At 36.0% G+C, this 25,523-nt stretch overlaps 3 protein-coding genes across 3 annotated transcripts; 2 read left to right on the forward strand and 1 right to left on the reverse strand.

Annotated features, from left to right (window-relative positions):
• Window positions 1-1,648: 1,648 nt before the first annotated feature.
• LOC113496636 (probable peroxisomal acyl-coenzyme A oxidase 1) lies at window positions 1,649-14,891 on the forward strand. Its single transcript, XM_026875914.1, has 14 exons — window positions 1,649-1,779; window positions 6,430-6,588; window positions 8,742-8,904; window positions 9,213-9,381; window positions 10,134-10,257; window positions 10,599-10,843; window positions 11,159-11,319; window positions 11,695-11,857; window positions 12,210-12,400; window positions 12,587-12,736; window positions 13,067-13,172; window positions 13,284-13,436; window positions 13,767-13,883; window positions 14,132-14,891. The coding sequence occupies exons 2-14, from the start codon at window positions 6,465-6,467 to the stop codon at window positions 14,276-14,278; spliced, it is 2,013 nt and encodes a 670-aa protein (XP_026731715.1). The 5' UTR covers window positions 1,649-1,779; window positions 6,430-6,464; the 3' UTR covers window positions 14,279-14,891.
• LOC113496637 (suppressor protein SRP40-like) lies at window positions 2,714-18,128 on the reverse strand. The gene is made up of 5 exons (XM_026875915.1): window positions 17,726-18,128; window positions 5,272-5,473; window positions 4,836-5,016; window positions 4,697-4,759; window positions 2,714-4,623 (listed from the first exon to the last, which is right to left on the reverse strand). Exons 2-5 carry the CDS (start codon window positions 5,346-5,348, stop codon window positions 3,835-3,837), a joined length of 1,110 nt encoding a protein of 369 aa, XP_026731716.1. The 5' UTR covers window positions 5,349-5,473; window positions 17,726-18,128; the 3' UTR covers window positions 2,714-3,834.
• On the forward strand, window positions 17,136-25,319 carry LOC113496635 (probable peroxisomal acyl-coenzyme A oxidase 1). Its single transcript, XM_026875913.1, has 13 exons — window positions 17,136-17,486; window positions 18,135-18,291; window positions 19,268-19,442; window positions 20,146-20,269; window positions 20,449-20,693; window positions 20,871-21,034; window positions 21,738-21,900; window positions 22,210-22,400; window positions 22,687-22,836; window positions 23,007-23,112; window positions 23,328-23,480; window positions 23,826-23,942; window positions 24,295-25,319. The coding sequence occupies exons 1-13, from the start codon at window positions 17,357-17,359 to the stop codon at window positions 24,436-24,438; spliced, it is 2,019 nt and encodes a 672-aa protein (XP_026731714.1). The 5' UTR covers window positions 17,136-17,356; the 3' UTR covers window positions 24,439-25,319.
• The last annotated feature ends 204 nt before the right edge of the window (window positions 25,320-25,523 follow it).

Genomic DNA, 25,523 nt, shown 5'->3' on the forward strand with positions numbered 1-25,523 from the left:
TGGGAGACCTTCTACATTATTGATGAGCAACTACATAAAGGCAATCTGGAACGACTAGAAGAGGGGAGGAAATGTCTGAGGTTCTAAGGACTCCTGTACGTAAACTTTACCGTCCTGAGTTGGGTCGGGGGTTTTTAAATTTATATTATTTTAAAGTTAATTATGGGTAAACACTTAAAGATTCAAGCCCAAAAAAAACGTTGAAGACTGCAGTGAAGTAACCTAATTAGATTTTTGACATGGTTCAAACGGGATTCGCGATAAGATAGAGTTTATAAATTGGCATACAAACAATTCCCTAATAATTTTGTGATTTCTCTTTCTTTGACTGATCTTCTTTCCTTACCAGATGTAACATATTATACAATCTTTAAAAATTGTGAGCAGTGGCTACGTACATTTAAAAGCGTTCCATGATTGTATTTTCCTGGTTTTGGAACGAAGTTCCTCATTACGTTTCGAAAAGGTTTAACGACACTTTTTGATATAAGTAGTTGTAAGCCGTGCGGAGTGCCCGTGTTTCTCTGTCTGTCTTTCTCATCATAAGATTAAAGCATCAACTAGTGCAAGAGTTATAACCTGACTAGTGTATACATATTGATATAGTTCACCTGAATCCTACTGTTTCTTATCTGAAGGAGACGTCCACCACAGGATATTGTAGCACAGCAGTATTATTGGTGAGGCAAGTTTAACAAGTAAAATTTATAAAAAAATATAATTTGTCTTAAATCGGTCGTTCACGCACTGCATTAAAAAAAAAAAAATATCGGTTTCTTCAATGTAGAAAACAAATATGAATTTAAATTAAATTTAAAATAAATAATTTATTTGTTACAATAATATCTTGTGTCTTTAGTCTGTCTCAGTTTTATTCTTTAGTGCAAATTTTCATTGAAGTATAAAATAGAGTTCAAGTAAAAGACACTAAAAAGAAGTGTAAATTTTATTATCATAAGGTAGGTAGTTAAGTAGTTCACATTTAACACTAACCATTTCGAATGAGTATACATTTCCATTATCCAATACACTGACGTTAAAGATTCACAATAAGAATAACATATTTACAATAATCAGATATAAATAGGTAATCCGGTTTAAAATTAAACAAATTTGTGCAAATTAATTTGCAAATATAAAATTAGCAAAACAACATTTAAGTATTTTTATTATAAAAATCCTATCCTAAATTACAACTTCTACCTAAGTTAGACGTTAATATGACTAACACCCTGACTAGAACATTGAGGTACAAAATAATATTCCTACCTACTCAAGTTTATAAAAATAAAAATAAAATAACAATAAATGCAAATATAACAAAAAAAACATTCATTACAAAGAATCACATTTAAAGCTAAACCTAAAATGACGTAACAATGTTGCAAAAAAATAATCACCCTGTATTTATACAATGCAAATATTACACAGATCTAACGAGTGTTGTGATAAAAACATCATAATGTACAATGAATTACACAAACCGAAAAACTCACAAATTATAGTGTTTATAACAAAGCAGTAAAGTTGATTTTCGCTGTTAGCGCTACAGTAGACATTCGTACGTATAAATATGAAGTCGTAATTGCTATAACCTATAGCGCTCTCTATTCACAACTCCCTCCAACGAAGTAGTTTACAAACGTCACTGGTGATGACAGGACGTAAAAAGTTAGGAACAATAGGAACTAAGAAATACCGCGCCAACGAAGTTACAACTATATTTATAGGAATATTTAAGTGTATTGGTGCTTAATTAAGTGTTATTAACATACAAAGGTAAGTTATTTCATGTTTTTAAAGAGATGAAAGGTCGAGAGATATGTTTGTTTACCTGTCAGATGTTGAAGTTTCAAAAGTTCTTAATCTTGCCGATAGATGCCGCTGTTTTCAGTGGCGAACCTGTCACTCTGGTTTGAGCGTACACCAATATGGCGGCAATTTCAAATACATTCACATTTGTTTATTACATGGTATTCATATCTAATGCACTATTCGCATTTAACAGCATAAAGGTTGCATTAAAATTTACTACCAGAAAATATATATCATAAAACATTCTTGTCACGAAACAACAATACCCAAGCATTAAACAAAAAAATACCAACTTTGATAATGTCGTTGGTACCTAAACCTAATAAAGAAACATAGGGCGTCATATACGGTTTTATAAAAGTTATAATCATGTATTGTTATCTTTACCACACGGTTATCTAATGCTATGTAAATCCATGGTGATTTATTTCACTTTGGTGACAAGACATTATCAGTTTCGCAAATTGATATTCGCATTTATGTATTTTGTTTATCTATTTACACTTTTTTATTTAAAGGGATTGTAATTATAGCAGGAATAGGTACAATTCCATTCTTTAAAAGTTAGATTCGTTATTCTGTAGATTGTTCTTTTAAAAAGCTCTTCTATTCTCGACTATAGTGCCAGTAGGTCTTAATTAATGTGTAATATTTTTTCTGACTTTACCTAACGGAAGACAGATCCAATTACATCGCTACTTTGTTTTTTGATATCACTACTTTATGACATTTCGAAATTATTCAGATTAAAGTGATTGCCAGGAATTGTTCTACCGTTGGAAGTCTGTTAAAAAACTACGAACCTACTTAATAAAGTAAAAGACGTTTATAAAGCCAGCCGCATACAAAAAAATATAAATATTTTTAGGATTATAACAAAAAAATATGGAATTATCATTCGCAGGTGCAAATTTTAAATCTAAATATTATATTCCAATTTTGGAAATTATTTGGCGCTAAAATTACGCGGCATTGGAAGTGAAACAAATGAATTTTAATGAATGCTAGAAGTCAGTCTCCTAAGTAATATGTTTCCTACCTAATTTACAAATAACAGTACAAATACTCACATTTATATACGAGTACTAAAAATATGTATACGTAATAGGAACAGCAAGTAAAAATAGTAATAGTATAGGAATAACTCACCCAGTTGTGTTCAAGATATTTTTCGGATTTCTAATCACGGGATTAGTATAAATTCAAGCTTAGGCCTTTTTTGTGACGTAGCATGTTGGTTTTTATAATAATCATTATTTGCTCAAAGGCTTAAAAAAACTCTCGCAAAAAAATCGCAGATTAATAATATAACTACGATAAAATGTTATCCTAAAATGCCCTATATGCACTGCACATGTATTAAGTCTTCTGTTTATCTACATACACGAATTCACAACACACAATATAGGTAGGTATAGCATAGGTTAATATAAAAAGTATAAAAGAGAGATCACTGTTCATACTTCACCCACATTAAATGAAGTTACTTCATTTATCAACAAGTGGCACTTCTACAATCGTATTATAATTTCTTTATGAAAGAGACAATTAGAGAGAATATCATGTATTTAAAAGATTGTTTTGGGTCATTTTGTCATCGTCCACGCTTGTGGCAATGACACTTCTATGGGTGCTTGTTTTCCCAAAATTATCGACTCGTTCTTTCATTTCATCATCAATAAGCTAACTTCAATTCAATATACAGTTTCAGTCACTCAATAGAGTAAATTATGACAAGTTTTTAAGTTCTCTGTTCGGTATTCAGTTAAAAAAAGAACTTTTTAAACTTCTGGTCTTTGGATTAAATTCTTATTGCCTAGGTAGTTAGTCTGCTAATTTTCCATTAAATGCGACCCTTTGGATCGTTGTGCTCATTATAAAATGTAAGATCCCTTTTGCTTCCCAAATAGAACATTACCCTTTTTAAGCCGACGTTTTCAAAACCATTTGAGCATAATTTCTTTCTTAATATTTTAAAGCTCGATGCTTTCACAATCTTTATAAATTCGAAGTAAACATTTACGTTTTCCTTAAACGTTTTAACATAGCTTTTATTTTCGGGTCGCCTTTAGGCTTTTTCAGAACTTTAGGAGCTTTCTGATATCGTCTAGCGTGCATCAAGCTCTTATTATTCTTATAGGGATCAAATATCGCATCCAATTCTGCTATGCGTGGTTTTGATGGCTTTTCTTCCGGTTTCATGACTTGCAGGTAATTTAAAACGAGAGGTTTTTTCTTACTACTCTCAGTATCGGAATCAGAATCTGAGTCTGATGATGACGATGATGACGACGATGATGATGATGAGGACGATGAAGAAGATGATGATGACGAGGAAGATGACGATGATGACGATGATGACTTAGGTCTAACTTCTTGTTCTTCCACTTCTTGTTCTTGACGTTCATACACTTCTTGTTCCGCTCCCTGAGTCAGATCTACTGTCGAATCCAGTTCTAAACCTTGTGTCGGCTCTCCGTCTACATCTTGTGTTTCATCTTCAACTTCCAAGACTGGGATGATTTCTCCATCGGTGGTCGTGGTGTGTAGTTGCGGATCCTGTGTAGGACCTGAATGTCGGTCTTGTGATGAGTCCTGTTCTATGTCACCTGTCAGATCTTGTGTGGAATCTAAGTGTTGGACTTGCACAGATTTCTGCGGCTTATTTGGATTACCAGAAGAATTTGTTGGCGGGGCTGGTTGTAATGCCGCTGCTGGGCTTGGTTCTGGTTCTGGTGCCTGTTCACGTTGCGGCTCCGGCGACGAGTTAATATCCGCACGTGGTAGTTGTTGTGGTTGAATGAGAACCTGTGAATGACAACAATATTTATTCATAGTTCAAGATGAAACAAATGACTTTCCAATTCGCTACTGTGCCTACCTCATCATCAGACGAGGACAGGTCGGAATCATAATCTTGAGGTGCAGGCGGCACGTACCGTAACTGCAAAAAAACAAATATTAATGAAATATTGTCTATAAGAAAACTAAGAATTCAGTAAGTCTTCAAATCTACCAACCTTTGTTGGAGCTGCGTTAGTTTTGACCCGCTTTCGTCCAGTCTTGGTCGCATATATGTCGTTCTCATCAAAATGTAAAGAACAGACTACACTGTGCTTCGAAGGCCTCCAGTCATCCTGCCGCCTACTTTCCCGTACGGCTTCAACCCATTTTCGTTTCCATTCTGGATGAAATGGGAACCTAAAATAAATATTGGAATATTTTAATGACAATACAAAATATTGTTTTAATTTTTACACAATTTTACAATATGATACAATTATATAAAGTACATAAAGAGAGTCGAAAATAAAGAACACTCTCGCTTGACACCCGTTTTCCACACCGCTACAAAACTACCCATTTTCCGGGGTAAAACGAAAGCTTTGACTTGCAACACTGAAAGCTTGACATTTTGGTTATTTCGTAAAGAATAATGAATAATTGAATATTTACTTGTGATATGTAACCCCTCCGGCTGCCATGTTGACATCGGAGCGGTTTTTACACCATGAAATAACACAAGACGGCATTATTTAGGCGAGGGGCGCGCGGCACGACGGCCGTGCTCGCGTGCTCGCGGCAGACTGGATCGATATTAGCATCCATCACGCAAGAGCGCAGATAGCTCTGTCTGTTTCTATCTCGATGCATGTACCTGCAGGAACATGATTGTAACCTTAATTAATTAAATTAATTAGGGATACTGTATTCTTAGTTTAGGCTTGAAATCAAAATGATTTAGAAGGAAAACAAAACTCTGTTCTGAATTGCAATCGAATGAATGATAAATATTCTGTTGCAGTAAAATTTTCCGATGTTGAGTTTTTCGATGAAAATGCTTAAAAAAGGCTGAAGGCAAATGTCTAAAATTTTTACAAAATAAAATTATTAATCCATAATTTCCTGGAAATATATTTACCCAAAAATAAATAAAGTGACGAGGATGTTTCAATTAGTAACAAAAAATGCATAATGTTTGTATTGCTCAAAATATGGTATCGTAATTTCTTCTTCAATTACGTATCTAGGTAATTAAAATGTTGCCTTCGAAAGTTTCTCAGTACAATTTCTCGTTTTAGGGATTTGTACAAAGATTTTTCTGCTGTTAGTTAGTAAGTCCCTTATAACATACACATTCTCTACATAAGGCACTCGAACTGATTTATTTATTACCTAGTTTGTTTGTGTACCCGTACTACTATTCTATATTCAGTGGCATAGCTATAATAATAATTTTTATATTATCTTCTTTGGCGTAAGCTTATTGAGAGCAAATCTTGTTTATTTAACAATTTATGTACGAAAACTATTAATATTGCACAATACTTGGGAACACGTGTATACTGTTAAAATTCAAAAATTACCGGTATGTAGAGACTCGTAACTTTGTTTAGCAATTCAATTATATAAAATTTATTGGAATACATTTGCGTATAAGTCTCTTATAAAATTAATTCATTAAGAACTACAGTTTCATTGTAGAAACAATACAATCTATATCCATCGATATCTTTCCTTATATTTTACGATCCCCAGCGTCTTGCCTATCTCCAATCCTATCTTTATTATTGTGTTAATCTAATCAGTAGTACTCAAATATTATGTCCTCAGTGTTGTAGGAGATTGGCGTGAGGACAGTCGTCAGAATGGCCGAAAAGAAAGTTTGTGAGGATCTGGTGAAGGAGAGGAAGAAATGCACTTTTAATGTTGAGGAGCTGACACGGCTTATTGATGGAGGGGAGGACAAGACTATGGAGAGGAGGGAAGTCGGTAAGTGGAGATCGTCTGTTGTTTTTATTTTGAAGCCAGGTCCTGCTTTTTTCTTCAAAAGGTAGAAGAGCTGATGAGTACGTGTGTGTGCTAATAAAAAAGTATTTATTACTATTTTGTATTTGAAGACATTTCTTATAGTAGGTAACTATCGTGAGAATGATTCATTATTCAATGATGCAACGTTTTACTTACGTGTATCTATCGGTATTGCCCGTGTTGTTACGGACCCAACCACGAGCTGATACGGCGGGGTCGCAAGTCAATTAATTAATTTCTAGACGTTGATTCTTGTGTGAATAATGGTGGTATTCTATGGTGGATACATTTTTCTACTTACGTTTTAAACTTATTTTTTCAGTAATTCATTAATATGCTTATTTAAACTATTGTCTAATGGAACAATAACAATTTACCCTTCAGTAGGACAATCACAAATTATAATACATACTTAGTGCATCTTATCACAATGCACTCGCTTACTAGATAATATTTCGTACCAACGTACGTGTACTCGCATTTTGTTTTACTATCTACAATTAAGGTCTAATTACAAACATGGATATTTCTTCTATAAAATAAGAACAATTGAGTTTCAAATAAAGTTGTAGTAGTCCTTGAAATAAAATACATTTTAATTACCTAGTGACAATTCTATTGACCTTTTTCGAGCATTTTGTATGCATACCGCTTACCAGTAACAAATGCAGGCTGAAACTTATAACTTTGTCTATTGACAACCTATGAAAATGCTTAAAAAAGGCTGAAGGCAAATGTCTAAAATTTTTACAAAATAAAATTATTAATCCATAATTTCCTGGAAATATATTTACCCAAAAATAAATAAAGTGACGAGGATGTTTCAATTAGTAACAAAAAATGCATAATGTTTGTATTGCTCAAAATATGGTATCGTAATTTCTTCTTCAATTACGTATCTAGGTAATTAAAATGTTGCCTTCGAAAGTTTCTCAGTACAATTTCTCGTTTTAGGGATTTGTATTGACCTTTTTCGAGCATTTTGTATGCATACCGCTTACCAGTAACAAATGCAGGCTGAAACTTATAACTTTGTCTATTGACAACCTATTTAAAAATTCTCTATTTGGAAAATCATGTAATAGATTTATGAACATTATGGAATCACGATCGAGTCTTCAAATCTTGGCGAGGTCTCAGCGTGAGGGTCTACTGGAGTACCACCAAATAGCAACTGACTGTCTCCTTCTACCGCCTTAACCGGTATCACGGGATCACTTGCGCATGCTCTGCGATTCTATTAGGTCCTAAACCCACCATTGCCCCTTGTTCTAAAGATCATAGATGTACCTAATACTAATCGGTTCGATATTTTATAACACTACGCATGTAACATATCTTAATAAGATTAAAAGTAAACTATTTACGACCCGACGAATTGGTCTGATAACGTCGTGATCTTTTAACACTAATAGTTTTTGGCCGATATAAATTTATAGCCCAATAAGTTTTGGAGATAGCGAAACGTAAGCAGCTTATATTTTTTTTGGAATACGTAAATATGAACCTAGTGCAGTCGTGTAGAGAGCTTTAATTGCATTAATACGTAACGATCACCATAAGTGGTATTCCCTAAATTTACTTCTGCTATCTATGCAATCAAGCCATATTGTATCGGTTTAATGTCAAGTTCATTAAATAAGTTGGATGTTATAAATAAATAATCCAAGATAAAAATATAGGTATACTTACATTACTTATATCTATTTGGACTTTGCTTGGTTCTACGATTCACGGATGTAGGTCTTTTGCACACAAGATGGGTTCATTCTATACCAAAACTATTTGTGAATACCAGACCAAATGGCCAGAGTTACCATATGTCATTGAGTAGAGGTGACGAGTTGTGGTGGGACTTGTGAAGCGGCATAATAATAATAATCTTTGCTTGAACTTACACGTTTCGTTCTATTTCAAGTTTAATGTTATTTCTCTATATTCGACACCTTTTCGTTCAGTAGGGTTGCGGTAGCGAAAAGATCACCTCGCTAAAACAAACTTGGCAACACGTGTCATAAATACTTGTGTAATCCACGAATGCTTGAGCAACCCCCAAGACAAAAGGATTCAATTCTTTAGAGCGGCAGTACTAATTAAATATATTTTATTTTTAGAGGACATGGTGATAAATGCCGGTGGATTGAGTACAAAAGATGAGGTCCCCGAAGAATACTTGAGTCATAAAGAGAGATACGAGAACGCTATTAGGAAGGCGTCCAGATTGTTCGAGGTGTTCAGAGAGTATGCCAAGACTCACGACACTACAGACGCATTCTCGTAAGTAACACGGAAATTAGATAGCTATATGTACTTATATTTCTATGATCGCTATATTCAAGCTGACGCTGTGTTAGACTTCATCACCGATAATGAAATGGCATAGATGTCAATAGTCTTATGTTTTAGTTACGATCAAGAGTTTGATGACGTACCGCGTTTCGCATTGTTTTACATATTGAATGCTAGCTCTTCAAACTGTAAAGAACAGTTACAGGTCATATATGAAACTTTTATATTATGTATACTGGAAAAACATTAGATTTATCACTTTGAACAAATTAAAAAAAAACGCTCTATTCTCGCAGGCCAACCAACAAGTACCGAGTTTCCTTCGGCGTAGTGAAGGACATTTCCCCGTTCATGTTGCACATGGGGATGTTTGTCCCCACTCTGATGAACCAGTCGGACCCCGACCAGGTCGCTGAGTGGCTTCCCAAGGCCCTCTCCATGCAATACATCGGGACTTATGCGCAGGTAAAAGCTGGAAAACATATTTTCAGGAGTTTGTTGAATATGGTGTATGAAATGATCTGATTATTATAAGGCTTGATTATGAGATTATGAGCCCTGTAGTAGGGCAATCGCCGTGCTTGCCTAAATCATAACAGTCGGAAGTCGTATTACTGATTTATATTTCGACCAGTTTATGCGAGTACTAGTTATGATTGAATTTCCAGGTTTGCAATCTAATTTACTACATTTTGTGCTCATTTATACATGTAAGAAGTATCGCAATATCTAATAGATTTAGTTAAATCATTAAACGTCGCTCCTATTCTTATCACTCGGCACACATTCTATTAGTGATAGTTATTTTCCGCACAATTACGTACATTTACTACGACTATTTAAGTAGCCCAGTCTCTCAGAGTTTATTGATCCAAATTTCAGCTGAGGGATGTTGAAAACAAAACAGAAAAATGTTCTTCCATTTTATATAAAATTCCGTCGAGAGAAAAATGTTTGCCCAGTTCATTGAAATTATGTTAAGCTCTCCTGGGATTTCCCTGCTTACCTAATAGAATATTCAATAGTTTACCAACCTTAAAATCAGTAGAGTAGAAATTAAAATTGCATAGCATGGAAACTATTCAAGCTCACCAATAAGGGAGCTCGATCGATCCAGTCTTTCGTCCATTTGTAATTATACCATTTACCAGCAGTAATAGAGTTCAAATTAAATTTTCAGTTCGAATCTAGGATACAATGTTGTTTTTTTTTTTCAGACGGAACTCGGGCATGGAACTTTCCTAAGAGGCTTAGAAACGACAGCTACTTACGATCCTAGTACAGAGGAGTTTGTGCTCAACAGTCCGACCCTCACTTCATACAAATGGTGGCCTGGTGGATGTAAGCAACATTTATATACTTCTGTTAATTTTATTTGGACAATTTTTCTGTAGCAGTGATTTAAAAACTTGCGTCATACTGGTAAGGTCACTTGTTGCGTGTTTGTTAGCTACGTTACAAAGGGTGAATGGGGTAACGGTATGATTGCCTCCCCAATATTAAGGACTATTATACAGTTTTGTTAACCGAGCAGGTGTGTATAGTTAGTAGATTCATTGCTAACTCTGAAAATAGCTTGTTCTAATTTAAATATTTCCCGATCACAATCAGTTTAATGGCAATTTTGAAGTACTCAGAAAATGGAAAATAAAAATCTTCAAGCAATCTCTCTTTTTTTCTAGTGGCCCACACAGCCAATCACTGCGTAGTCGTAGCTCAGCTGTACACGAAGGGGGTCTGCCACGGAGTCCACCCCTTCCTTGTCCAGATCAGAGACTTGGAGACCCACATGCCTCTTGAAGGCATCAAGGTCGGAGAGATCGGGCCCAAGCTAGGGTTCCAGACGGCGAACAATGGATTCTTAGGATTCAACCATTATAGGATCCCCAGGAGAAGTATGTTGATGAAGAACGCTCAAGTGCTCAAGGTAATTAAAGATTGCTGCTCTAATTAGCTACATTAAATTTTCATTGTTTGCTTATTAGTAAAATAGATAACAAACACATGCATCCAATTGTCGAAATGAGTGTTCATCTGCCTAAGAATACTATCTTAATGCTTAAAAACTGGTAAATGCTTACCACTCTTACAAAAAGATAAACGCAGTAGGGGTTTAAAAAGAGGAAAGTTTACATAATGATTTATAGCGACGAGAAAACAGATTCTATATTGTTTATTTTCAGCCATTTCTACATCTAAACTTTGAACCTCATTCATACTCTACATTAACATCCCTTCTCAGGACGGCACCTACATCAAGTCAAAGAACGACAAGCTGACATACGGTACCATGGTGTTCGTTAGAGTTCTGATCGTCACTGACCTTGCGTACGAGCTGTCGAGAGCGGGCACCATCGCCGTGCGGTACTCCGCTGTCAGGCATCAGTCACAACCTAAACCTAAGTAGGAATATCTTTTATATATATAATACTCCAGTAAATAAATTTAATTCTGCAATTCCGAAGTGGCTGGTTAAAGCTACATTTCCCAGAGTTTTTTATGGGTATAAAATCAGTCCCTGGCCATATTATATTTTGAAACAAAGAACTATATTCATGGAAGCAATAATATATTCGGAAGAAAATGTTCCTCAATATTATTGTCCTTATATTCCTTATATTTTTGTAAGAGAGGATATCTTTTTTTTAAGAATTCACTGGACTTCACTAAATTATTTAGGTCCATGGATAGAACTGTATTTAAAACATGACCAGGATCCGATTTAGCTTCATGAAAAGCCTAATAAAGATTATTTGGCTAATAATTATTCACCCTTAGTGAGCCTGAACCCCAGATCTTGGACTACGTGACCCAGCAGCACAAGTTGTTCATCGGTGTGGCTACTAGCCACGCCTTCCGCGTCACCGGCAACTGGCTCTGGAACTCCTACTCGAAGGTTATCAAGGATGTTAGCAAGGGCAATATGGATCAGCTGCCTGAGGTTCGTTATTTTCCTTTTTTCCCTCATTGCAATGGTTATTGTACTGCTTTTCCATCTTTCTCTTTGTCACAATAACATATCACTTATTTAGAAACTAAGATTGGATTCTGAACGATTTTGGTAGTGATGGTGCTCAGGAATGCGGTTAAGTTACGAGAAATACGAGTATTCTATTGCACACCAAGTACGCCACCAATGAGACTTCGAACTTGATTTCTATTCAGCTTCCGCAAAGCAGGACTTTTACTAGAGGTTTTATTCCGGTATCGAGAACAGAGCCACCGTCATCTCGTTATCGCAACAACAAGCTCCCAGTACAGCCCCCTCTGCTGACCCTGGCGCATGTCCGCAGCTGCACGCGCTGGCGTGCTGCCTGAAGGCGGTGTGCAGCCGCGACGCGGCGGCGCGCGTGGAGGAGTTCCGCCTCGCGTGCGGCGGACACGGGTACATGGCCTCCTCCAACCTGCCCATCATCAACGGCATTGTGACGGCCACCATCACCTACGAGGGAGAGTTCACCGTGCTCATGTTGCAGACTGCTAGGTACGTACTTTATAAATGTTCAATCAGTTTTTAGAATAAATGCGAAAAAAAAATTGATCTTCAGTAGAAAGGGAAGAAAGTTTAAAATTAATTAATAAATTCTTAAAGCAGGCGAAATTATTTTTAAATTCAAAGAAGGAAAAAGCAAATCGAATAAATTCTAATAGGCTATTCTTATATTTCCAGATTCTTAGTAAAGGCCTGGAAAGAAGCAACTACTGGGAAAGTGAAGACGCCTACGGTGTCATATTTGGTGGAGTTCTTCAAGAACGACCGCGTGATCTGGGAGAACACACCCTCAACTATGATCAAAGGATTCCAAGCTATAGCTGCCGGGTAAGTCACCACAACAACATTATCAGTGGTCTTATTGGAAGTCTAACCAAACAAAGCCGTACAAAAGCCAGACTCTTGATGGTAATCTAGAGTTCAGCTACTCTTCCTCCATTTTGTGAATAGGTAATCAGGTATGGAAGGCTAAATGCAAGTAGCAAAACTATGGGGTTGGTCGACATAGAACCAGAGCTAATCACGCTTGATACGATGCGATCAAAGCTTATGATTGAACGGGTGATTTACGAAAATTTTAGTGTTGTTTAGTCTTTTTGAAACCTGAGTCAAGTAGTTAGAAGTTTTTTGAATATAAATTACACGTAAATATTACAGAAAAATAAGGACAGCCTACGAAACTCTTGAGAAGCATGTGAAGAGTGGCATGGATTACGAAGACGCGTGGAACAGTGCATCAGTTCAGCTCGTGAATGCTAGTGAGGTGGGTATCCAATCGTGTAGATTCTTTAATATCTGCAAAAGTTGTATTTTCCCAACACCACTTTAAATAATTAGCAGTATTATTCATGTACGTTATTGTTCTCATCACTAGGCCCACTGCCGAGCTATCCTGACTGAGATATCTTGGAAGGAGATGGTCCGCCTCTCGACGACTGTATCTCCAAGCTTAGCCCAGGTATTACTGCAGTTAGCTGAGCTCTACCTCATTTACTGGACTTTGGAAAAGCGAGGTGATCATTTGATGGTGAGTGACGTAATATAACTGTTATTAATTCGAGTCTTAAATGTCCTATTGTTGTGTAGTCTTTTTTAGAGAGATTGGTGGAAAATATCCACGCACAATGTCCTGCTCTTAAAAAATTATCAGTCCATTTGCAAGTTCTTAAGCTGAACTGGCTGTAATTTGGCAGCACAAATAGCTAAGTGTTACAAATATGTGTGTGGTCTTCGAAAGGTTGTTCTCAGTCTATGTAGATATGATGATGATCTGAAGTCGATTCTCGTTAGGTCGAATGAACAAGTAAGAGTTTTATAGACCAGGAATCCAACAGTTAAATTGTATTTTTTCTTCCAGTATTCAACAATTACCAGGGATGATATTCAGAAGCTGCAGACCAGGTATGAGGAGTTGTTGGCGCTGATCCGACCCAACGCCATTGGTCTAGTCGACGCCTTCGATGTTAGGGATGAGGTAAATATTATTCCAATTTCCATATTTACTGAATAAGGTTTTCATTTAAACGTGAACGTACCGTTGCGAAGTGGATAATACTTGGAATTAAATAATACAAGGACAAATTCAAACCTCTGAGACTCAAATTAAAGCGACTGACGCTTATAGCCGAGTCCTGTCTGAGGCAAGAAGTTTCTCATTGAATATTTGTGTTGATATTTGTATGTTAATGCTAAGATGTTCTAAAAAATGTTTTTTTTTGTCAGATTTTGAACTCGACCCTAGGCGCATACGACGGCCGCGTGTATGAGCGGCTGATGGAGGAGGCCCTCAAGAGTCCGCTCAACGCCGAGCCCGTCAACCAGAGCTTCCACAAGTATCTCAAGCCGTTGATGTTGAAAGCCAAACTGTGATATCATATTAGTCATTCAACATATGCAAAAATGACGTAACTCTGTATAATATGTATCTGCTTTTTTCAACTGGATCATATAGACAAGCATTTTAGAACGACACTTCGACGAATGATGCTCTTGCATAATGCGGATATAGTTCGTCTGTTGTAGGTATAATAAAAAAGCAAGATATTCAAAAAGAGAAAATAATAAGTACAAGAAGCGTTAAATTATTTTTATCTTATATAACTCTACAATTGAGCGGAGATTACAAGTTGTATCGATAAATCATTTCTCCCACCTCTTGGATAGAGGGCTATAAATAAGTTACATCTTTCCGAGCGCTAATGTTGTCTGAATCGCTCTAATGTATTGAACTGACAAGTCAAAGTCACGTCATTTGTCGTAAAGGAATGTCATACACAAATACAATTTTCTGTTTCAATGTGATTTAATATTGACTTCGCCTACAGGGTTGATGACCTGTGTTAAAAACTGGGTACATACATTTAGTTTCTAAAATGTTGTTATGATACGTAATAATAAAGTACAATAATTTAATTGGTTACGGACTTCGAACAAAATGTGTAAATAATTGTATTCAATAAAGACGTTGATTGGTACTGTAAAAGGAATTTTATATACAATTGTTTTTTTTAATAAACTTTTTTTACCTTTATTGAGTTTTTCTTTTTTACCTTTATTGGTTTATATCTTCATGTTTCCTTGTATATTTTGTTCCAAATGACAATCAGGAGGCCGACCAATAGTAATTTCAGTTGTAAAATGATGATGGCGTGGAGCGGCGCGTCTTTTTCTCCACATGCTTATTTTAATGTATGGTGGAGGGCAAGCAGATTTGTTTTGTTTTTATATTATTGCAGTAGCCTCATACCAGGTCCCGCTATTTACAGTGGCTGATGAATGAATGGAAATTTGTACTACATACTCGTATTATTCTAAACATTCTTCCAATACAATAATTGGAATTACAGTATGGCCGTAACAATCAGAATGAATTCCCAATTATGGTCCTGGCAAAACGCTTAGGAGAATAAGAATAATTCAAATTTAATCCAACTGCCATTCATTCCTTGTAAATAGCAAAATCAGGGCCCTGTTTATCGATGTAGCAGAGACGTAAACAACCAAGAATTTATATAGGAACGAAGTTAATTGCTAATATTTACATTTCATTTACATAAACGAAACATTGCTAGGTCTAATGATTAATTAATTGTCTTTAATTATTACAGTTACTAACTATAGTCCTACTACTATTATAAAGGCGAAAGTTTGTAAGTATGGATGTATGGATGTTTGTTACTCTTTCACGTAAAAACTACTGAATGGATTTGAATGAAACTTTACCACAATATAGCTTATACATCAGAATAACACATAGGCTACAATTTTTGAGGTTTATAATGTGAGGTCGTAAAATACACATTTTTTGCGCTTATATTGCAAACGCTGACTGAATCCTACAAGATAGATAGAAGGCAGATAGATAGATAGAAGGCAGGTATAAATTATAACTTATATCTTCTAACCACGCGGACGAAGTCGCGGGTAACAGCTAGTATGTAATAATTTCAGTTTTCAGCTTGCCCGTTTGTTCAAACCTGTATTCTTTTGTGCTGTGGAATCTATACCCATAACAAATATTAGCCAGAAAAGCTTGACAAACAGATTCAGATTAACAAAAATACTCGGTATTAATTTTACTACATTCCTGCGTTTTTACGTTATTTATAGACATTAATATAATGATGCCTCAAAAATCTTGTTTTAAAATAGTTCTCTCATCTCATCTCATCTCAGCCTATAGCAGTCCACTGCTGGATATTGGCCTCTCCATTTGTTCTCCAGCGCGACCGGTAAAATAGTTCAGTACAGTAAGTACATATGCGCCATGAGTTCTAAACTATCGCCATCGTGGAAGCGAGACAGCACTACAAATCTCGTAGCGGCGTCTATCCTCTTCAAGGACAACACAATAATAATTGGGATAATAGAAAATAAAAGGCCACATGTCAAGACAGGCTGGCAACTTAACTGTTAGTACTTAATCGGACTTGAAGTAGCTATTTTTAAGTAGTCTTTTATTTTACTAAACCCTAAGTAGTTCCAGTTGTAGAAAAGTGACACTTAGTCCCGATTCTTCTATTCGTAATTGCCAATGATTGAATAGAAACACTATTAAATTTCACATTTCAGACACCGGCGGACTTGTAAACTCAATATTTCTGGAACAAGGACAAGGTTGATGGCAGTTCAAACGTAATAAATGAAAGCAAATTAAATGCACATATTTAAGGCATATAATATAGTGGGCATTTAATAAGCTCATTAACAATTCAAATGTTACGCTGGCGATGAAAATATAATTTCGTTATTTTATTTTTAAACGAAACGAATTTTTGTACTGTTAATTTTATCAAAAGCAACATAAATAAACAAATGAGATGGAGCTGGCATTTCGCAACAGGTTCACAGTACCGCAGAAGGTCATTCGCATCTGATCTGTCACGTACTGCATACTGTAGGAGTCTTGTATTAAGCGTCCATTGTCAGTGCACCGTTGATTATATTCGAGCGATCGCTTTACGCACAGCTGTTGTAGGGACTTGCCTTCAAATACATTGTTTTATTCTTAATTATTCAGTTTTGTGTTAAACAGTGTTACGATATAAAATAATGTGTTCTTCTGTTTGTTTGTTATTGTACCGGGTATGACTGTGAATAATAATTGCATATGCAACGCTAGTCCGATAAGATTCGGCGGCTAAAATTGTATCTGTATACAAAATAAATGCACTTTCTTATCAATGTAATTATGCCATATATTATGCGGAGTATCCGGGTGTGTGTAATGCATCCATCGATAAAATCTCAAAATTAATCTCAAAAGATTAAAAGTAGTTGACGACAGGAATTAAATGTAAAAGATATACTTTATATGCATGTAAGGTTAATGTAATGCCAATGAATTCGAAAGCCGCGTACGTTTTTCATTTGCGCATACATTTGTTGCCGAATTAACGTGTACGTGTGCTTCGGAACTAAAATTACGCTTTGTTTGTTTCCTGCAAAATGAGTGAAAATCAGAGTAAGGTTAACCCTGATCTGGCGATGGAGCGGGCGAAATGCAACTTTAATATAACGGAGGTAACGCATATTATTGATGGTGGCGAAAATGTTACTCTGCAGAGGAAAAAGTTTGGTAAGCAAGTGCAAAGATTTTTTTTTTTCACTTTAAATATTAGTATTCGTAATATAGAGTCACTCGTCTTTAATTTGCATTTTGAGGCAATTCAGAATCGCTACTTCAATTGTTAGCGCATGATAAAAATAATATGACAGTAATCTGTTGACCTACAAAAAATTAAATTAAAACAAAGACATATAAAAACGAAATTACTACATATTTCGTAAATTCCAACTAATTTAAATCAAACTTACTGGATTTGCTCTTCGGATTCTTCTTCGGTAAGACTCTTTAAATCTCGGGAAATATGACGGAATTTCAAGAAAGAAGTTGTTCCAATTGTATTAAAGACTTTTGCAATGACTGCATTCTTGAACAACACAAATTGTCCTCCTTGACCTTTCATAAATACTCAATTATCATTTGACCGTTGAATGATAATCCAAATCGTTGTGTACGAGTACACACGTACCAAATCGTACCTACATACTACTATGAAACGAAATCTTTTGGGATATCTCTTACACTGTCATAACTAAACCACTCAACCGATTTTCGTGAAATGTTGTGTCGTGATAGCTTTGTTTCAAGAAGGGAACTGACATCTAAAGGGCGATGCATAGGCTCAAGTTATTGTATAACATTTTGGTGATTTAATTTTAGAGGATGCAGCTTTGAACGATGGAGCATCGAAGGACAGGATTGGAGAAGAACACATGAGTCCTAAGGAGAAATATGAGAATGCGATACGGAAATCCTGTATCTACGCCAACATCGTGAAGAATGATCTCGCTAATATGACTGCTCTGGAATCTTTTGGGTAAATATGTAGATTGATTGCTCCCTTAGCCAAGTTTCATTTTGAAAATCGTTACAGTTGATAGAAATCGCTCGCAAATGTACGATAGTGACAGGCCACGTGATTAACTTAATGTCATTTCCATAAATGCTAGCAACTGTGTACTGTATGTGCTGTTTGGCTAAAAAGGCTTGCAGAGCAATAGCCTCATGCTATAATGAATTATATCCATACGCATAACAGTCCAAAATAGATATAAGTTCATGTTAATTCAGCGTTTTCGGTCAAAATTCTTGCCTATTGTTGAACATCGTCAAGTGACCGTTTTGCGTTTAACGTCTTTAGTTATTTATAGTATTGTAATAAATTCATAGTGTTGAAATTGTAAGACATTGTCTGCTGTAGAGAATGGGGTCGTAGAGCTAAAATGACAACAGTTCGTTGAATGAAGGATACAATTGATAAAGTAGAGGCAAGTAGTTTATAACGTAATACCGAGATTAATAACCGTTGAACAGGTGCTCATACTGTGTTCAAAGTCTATTGGAAATAATTAGATACGTGTCCTATCGTTGTAAATACTTGAAGTTTTTTACATTCTGGTAATACGAGATGAAAAATATGATATTTACGAGTTATTTGTTAAATACGTTTTACTTACGCGTTTTCACTTAGCCCGACTAATTTCGGAGTTCTAAATCGTAAGCTTACGCGATCTAATGACTCCGGTTAGGTCCAACACTAGTCGGGCTATCCCGATAAATAGGCGCTCGAAAAGAGGGTTAATTTAATAAATATAATTGGAGTACAATGAGAACACTAATTAATTCCGTCCTTTAAAGCCGGTGGTCTACCTTGGCAAATATAACTATCTATGCGGAAAGTATGTTACTTGTTACCTAATGCATTTTTCAATTAAAATGTAGCGAAAATAAAATCAGTATTTTGCGAGCATACGTAGTACATATGTATTTGTAAATGTTAACCATTTTTCCAGTCTCAACTCGCCGATCCTCCGCCGCACAGCCGATGCTTTCTTCAAGGAAGTGTCTCCGTTCTTGCTGCACTTGGGCATGTTCGTGCCCACTCTGATGGGACAGTGTACTCAAGAGCAGCAGGCGTACTGGCTGCCGAGGGCTTTGGACATGCAGATCATTGGGACTTATGCTCAGGTGAGGACCGAAGCCAAGAGAACTCTTTTTCACAATTACAAGTCCTTTTTTACCCGCTCTACGCGCTGTACTGAGTCACTCTTTCACTAGTTCAGGTGTATTTTTTCAAGGTTAGTAATAGGCCTCCTTGTCAAAGTATTTAGAGAAAAGTAGGAGTGTTACCGTGGTAGAAGCAAGACGGGCACTGTGCGTAGTTACATCTCGCATCTACAACGACAATAATTCTATCAGAAAAGTTGGTTAGGGACAACGAAAGTCGTGGAATATTGAATCATGCAAAAATATCATGCAGACGTATTTGAATTATTTATAAGCATACAATAAACGTAGATGACGGGCAAAAAAACGATGGATATTTTGGGCTTGCGTGTTTGCCGTTATATTGAAAGGATAAGAGGATTAGGAGATAACTAACATGAAATAAGATTATTAATTATTAAAGTAATAGCTTTCCGCCCGCGGCTTTGCCCGCGTCGAGGTCGGTTATATCGCGTTTCCAAGAGTACTCTTCAAAAGTCCGGGATAAAAACTATCCTATGTTCTTTCTCAAGGTCAACTCTATCTCTGTACCAAATTTCATTAAAACCAGTTGAGTGGTTTAGACGTGAGAGCGTAACAGACAGACCGACCGACAGACAGACAGACAGAGTTACTTTCGCATTTATAATATTATAAATAGTAAGGATAATACTTTATTTTTCAGACGGAGCTCGGTCACGGCACGTTTATCAGAGGCTTGGAGACCACCGCCACGTATGATCCGGAGACTGAGCAGTTTGTAATGAACAGCCCCACTTTGACTTCATACAAATGGTGGGCTGGTGGCCGTAAGTATATCTGTTACATTTTTTTATGATGACAACCGCCAGCATTTAGTGCACCCAGCCGGCTGTGATGCCGATGATTATTTTAAACGCCTTATTTTATTTATTCTCCGTTTTTGTTGTTGCTTCTCAACTTTAAGATATCATCATCAAAGAATAACGCAACTCTTATGTATTTCCAGTCGCTAAAACAGTGAACTACTGCATCGTGGTAGCTCAGCTGTACACGAAGGGTGTTTGCCACGGCACCCATCCCTTCATAGTCCAGATCCGTGATGAGGAGACACACATGCCTCTCCCTGGCATCAAGGTCGGAGACATTGGACCCAAGCTTGGATTCAATACTGCCGATAACGGATTCCTTGGCTTTGAAAACTATCGGATACCCAGAGAAAATATGATGATGAAGAATGCGCAAGTCTTAAAGGTAATTCTTATTGAGTATTGAGTAATCAATATCAAAAATGTACTATCTTGAAGAAAACAACTCATAGGTTAGTAACAACTTAAAAGTTAAAATGTAGGAGGAAATAAAATAATCAAGTCGTTTCTTGTCATCTTTTGCTTTGTTCCTCCCTAATTGTTTATCATGTTCTGTTTCCAGGACGGCACTTACGTGAAAGTGGCGAGGCATGGGAAGGCGACATATGGTACCATGGTGTTCGTCCGAGTTATCTTGGTGAATGAAGCCGCTTTCAATCTAGCCAAGGCTTGCACTATCGCGGTGCGGTATTCTGCTATTCGGAGACAATGTTCTCCCAATCCTGAGTAAGATTATTTTTTTTCGAGACTTAACCTGAGGCTATTTTGAACTGCAAAATGAAATGAAATGAAATTATTTATTCTGCAAATAGGATATTTTATCACTTTTACATGTCTTTTTTGAGAACGATGGAGCCGACATTTCCTAGCTGACTACCCTAAGAAGAAATGTCTAAACAAACTCAGGGGTCGCAGTCTCTTTTAAAGTCCAGACAATTTTCAAATTCGAGTGTATAAACTAATGCAGAGTATTTCAATAAATTGATAATATACCTGCATAAGGTTTATACTTACAAAAAAAAAATATAAAAAAAGATTAAAAAAAAGAATAACCCAAATGAGTTGCATGTTATTAAATCAGATAATAATTAATATTAACAAAAATAAATTCATGCAAAAGCACAAAAAATTTCATATATGTATAAGATTATATGCAAAAGCACAAAACATGTCAATAATTATGTACATAAATAATGATAGCTGTATAAGCGAGCAGTTCAATCCCAAGCAAATGGTCTACACGTGAAAATATTTGCAGAAATTCCTGACCTCCAAACAGTCACAGTTCAGTGGTTTCATTAAAAACTGTCATGGAATTGTAAAATGATTATAATCTGTCCATAATTATGTAACAAAATGTCGATTTATGTTTTGAATACGGAAATGATTTTAAATAACCCTTCAAAAAACATTTTTATTGTCTTTCCAGGGGTAGTGAACTCCAGGTTTTGGACTACACAACTCAACAGCACAAGCTGTTCATCTGCATCGCGACGGCGCATGCGCTGCAACTGAACAGCATCTGGCTATGGAAGACTTTCAGCGACACGTTGGCTGCCATCAAGGAAGGCAACGTCGATACTTTACCTGAGGTGAGGATCCAAAAGCTCTAATTAGAACTTTTCGCAAAGATAACAATCCTCCGGAATCAAACGGGTTAGATAAAATAAAATCATGACTGCTTGACTCGACCAGAGTTGTGTTCCGTACCTAACCCACTATGCTACTGAATAGACCCACCCCTATAGCCAAGTGACATATCTACAACCGTACTTAAAGATCAAACTTGGATATTCAGGTAGACCCCGGAGTTTCTAATTTCTCCGTAGAATGTGGGAAATCCTAGATCTCTTCAATCTTGGAAACTGTATATTCTAACATCTTTATTCTGTATTTTCCAGCTCCACGCTCTATCAAGCTGCCTCAAAGCGCTGAGCACAGCAGACGCCGCAAGTCTCATAGAGCAGTGTCGGCACGCGTGCGGCGGGCACGGCTACATGATGTCCTCCGGCCTGCCCTACCTGTATGCCTTCGTGACGGCCACCAGGACCTACGAAGGAGATTACACTGTGCTGTTGCTGCAGACTGCAAGGTACCTAACAGAGGAAATTAGTGAACAAGGTGAAATAAAACAATCTAGGTTAAAGAGCCATCGGAGATTAACGAGGATTAGGAAAGAGAGGTCATCAAATCCATCTAACAGCAAAATTGCAGAAATCTGATAAAAAAAAAGAAAAATCAACGAAGTCAGGAAATGGCTGTACATAAATACTTGGGAGTCTTCAGGGGAGACCCTTTGACACTTATAATATTTTATTTAAAAATAGCTTTTAATCGCATATGTTTTGGACTATAAAGTTAACTTCTCAATATTTCAGGTTTTTGGTAAAAGCGTACGAGCAAGTGGAAGCTGGCAAGCCTCTGACGCCGACAGTTTCTTATCTGTCTCACGCCTTCACTGGCAAGAAATTACCTTGGGACAGTTCTCCTGATGGCATCATTAGATCCTTCCAAGCATTGGCTGCAGGGTAAGGTGGTTTTTTATTATATTACTCTCTTTTGTCAGAAAATGGCTACACTTTAAAAGATTTGTAATGAATAAACTTATCACTGAGATAGCTTCTTCACATTTTTAGATGATCATTTTGCATATTTACCTTATATAGTATTGAGTACTCATGGCTGTTATTTGTTTCAGCAAGTTGTCGTCAGCAGTTAAAAGTTTAAGGAGACGTTTAGAAAGTGGTTTATCGCATGAGCAAGCTTGGGAGTTGTCTACAATTCAGCTGATTAGTGCTGCTGAGGTGTGATTTTCTTATTTAAGCTTTGTAAACCTTGAAGCAAAATTAAAGTAAATGTTGTGTAGAAGCCTAGAACTTAAATGCATTGTTTCTTGGTACATAAAATAAATTGTGGGTAGTCTAAATGATGATAGCGATCCAAGATATGTAATGGAATAGTCACTTTTTCTAGATAATGTTGCTTTATAATTATTATTTTTCTTGCTTGTTTTTTTCAGGCCCATTGTCGCGCTGTGATGTCACAAACGTATAAGAATGAGATCGTGAGACTGACGGAAAATTCTAGTCCAAACGTCAAAAAAGTTATGCAACAGCTGTCCACGCTCTACCTGTATTACTGGGCCTTGGAGAGAATTGGTGACCTTCTTCTGGTAAGGAGATCTTTATTCACTGAATTACTGGGCTAAGTGTAATTTACTGAAATAATTGACGTGGATGCCATCAAACTGGAATTGTTATTTGCACGTAATAATCTCTAGAATATGTATTGCATCTTTTGACCTATATATTCCTGTATACAGTGCTAGTTAAGACTTTATTTACCATCGATGGTAAAGTAAAGAGAAAACCGCACCGAACCTAATATTCTGTTTTAGTAATAATGATCGCCAACAGATGGCGTTCTACCATATCTATGGACCTTAGATAAAGATACTTTTAATTACGTAGGTATTTATATATTTATTACAACAATTATCGTGTTAATTACGTTACAGTTTACGTCGATATCAGAGGACGATATCGTGGTGTTACGGCTGAGATATGAGGAGCTGTTGAAGGAGATAAGACCGAACGCTGTTGGTCTTGTTGATGCGTTTGATCTACGTGATGAAGTGAGTATATTGTTGGACGTTATGTATGCTTTTACAGATTTTACAGATATTATAATGCGAAAGATGGGAATAGGTTGTTAGGGGATGTTCAAAATGAAAAAGCTAGTAAATGAAGAGCTTGAACTTTTAGTGGCTTACATTTGGTAAGCCACTAAAAGTACCATACCAATTACCACAAATCGTATTTGTTAAATAGTTTGAAAAGGAATAAGTTAACTTCATGGTATCGTATGAGACCGTAACTAATTCTTGCCTGAAATAAATTACTCACTGTTTTTTCGAGTTGTCTATTGTTGTACTGACGTCAATAGCCTCTACAATGGCATGCTTTACCATTGATGTTACTTTCCAGTTGCTGCATTCAGCACTAGGGTCATATGACGGCAATGTATACGAGCGGCTGATGGCTGAAGCGCTGAAGAGTCCTCTGAACGCTGAACCAGTCAATCAGACCTTCAACACGTACTTGAAACCAATGATGAAGGGGAAACTGTGATAATATTAACAATAGCTGTAATGTATAGCCAAGTTCATTAATGTATAAAAATTCAAAATATTGTGAGAGCTTGGGAGTTTACCTATTATAAATAAGCCATATATTGTTGAACTGGACTGCAAAGCAAAATAAAGTTATTAAGAATATAAAGGTGGAGTAAGTTATTAGGTAAATGTAGATAATGGAGCAATGTGTACACTTTTTTGTTAATAACATGAATTGGTTTGCTGAGAAAAGGAACAAGGAGGTTTTAGGTGCCATTGTGTTTCTCTGTACGTAATTGATTCAAGTTTTGTATCTTCTGTTATTCATCCCGACTACGAGTAACTCAGCATATTTCGTACCCTTCCAATACCTTTTTTTGTTCTTATGTCTGTATACCCCAATTGTCATTTTACTAACTCTTTTTACTTCTCGATTTGCTTTCAATTCCGGTCCATCATTGCCTTTAATGACAAAACCTAAGAAGTTACGTATTTACCCAATAGATAAACAAAATTTCTCTATTGACTAACAGGAAAATATCAATGCATTATATTTCATGAATAGGTACATTGCAAAATACTATAAAACGTTTGACTTTGACTGTTGCCTTATCAATAAAGTATTTATATGAAGTTGCAACTAAAAATAAATATTTAACAACTGGTTAAGAAAGGAGCCATAAAATGGATAAGATATAGCGTTTCGGACAGTCAAAGGTCAGATATGCATTTGTATTTGAATTTCAAAGTTTTTCATATAAATCTAAAAACCAAAGTTCATATTTTCGGAATGTCCATTGTTATTTTATTGTAAAACTAAGCCATGTCAATTACTTTATTTATCTTTAAGTTTTTAATTTATTAATTATAAAGGATGTGGAGCAAATTGCAATTTACTTTCCTCGTTTTATTTTAATTAAATAATCGTGTTTTCCCTCTGGTTTTAATAATCTCTGTACTAGTGTATTACATGTACATATAATACTTGAATCCTTACATTCTACTTTTAAAAGGTAGCTCATATCTATCTATCTTAGTATGTATAAAAAAGAAAGATATGTATATTTTGTTATTATAAAGAGGTAATACCAGTTTTACATC

Source organism: Trichoplusia ni, chromosome 8 (genome assembly GCF_003590095.1).
Source record: "Trichoplusia ni isolate ovarian cell line Hi5 chromosome 8, tn1, whole genome shotgun sequence".
Taxonomy (NCBI): Eukaryota; Metazoa; Arthropoda; class Insecta; order Lepidoptera; family Noctuidae; genus Trichoplusia; species Trichoplusia ni.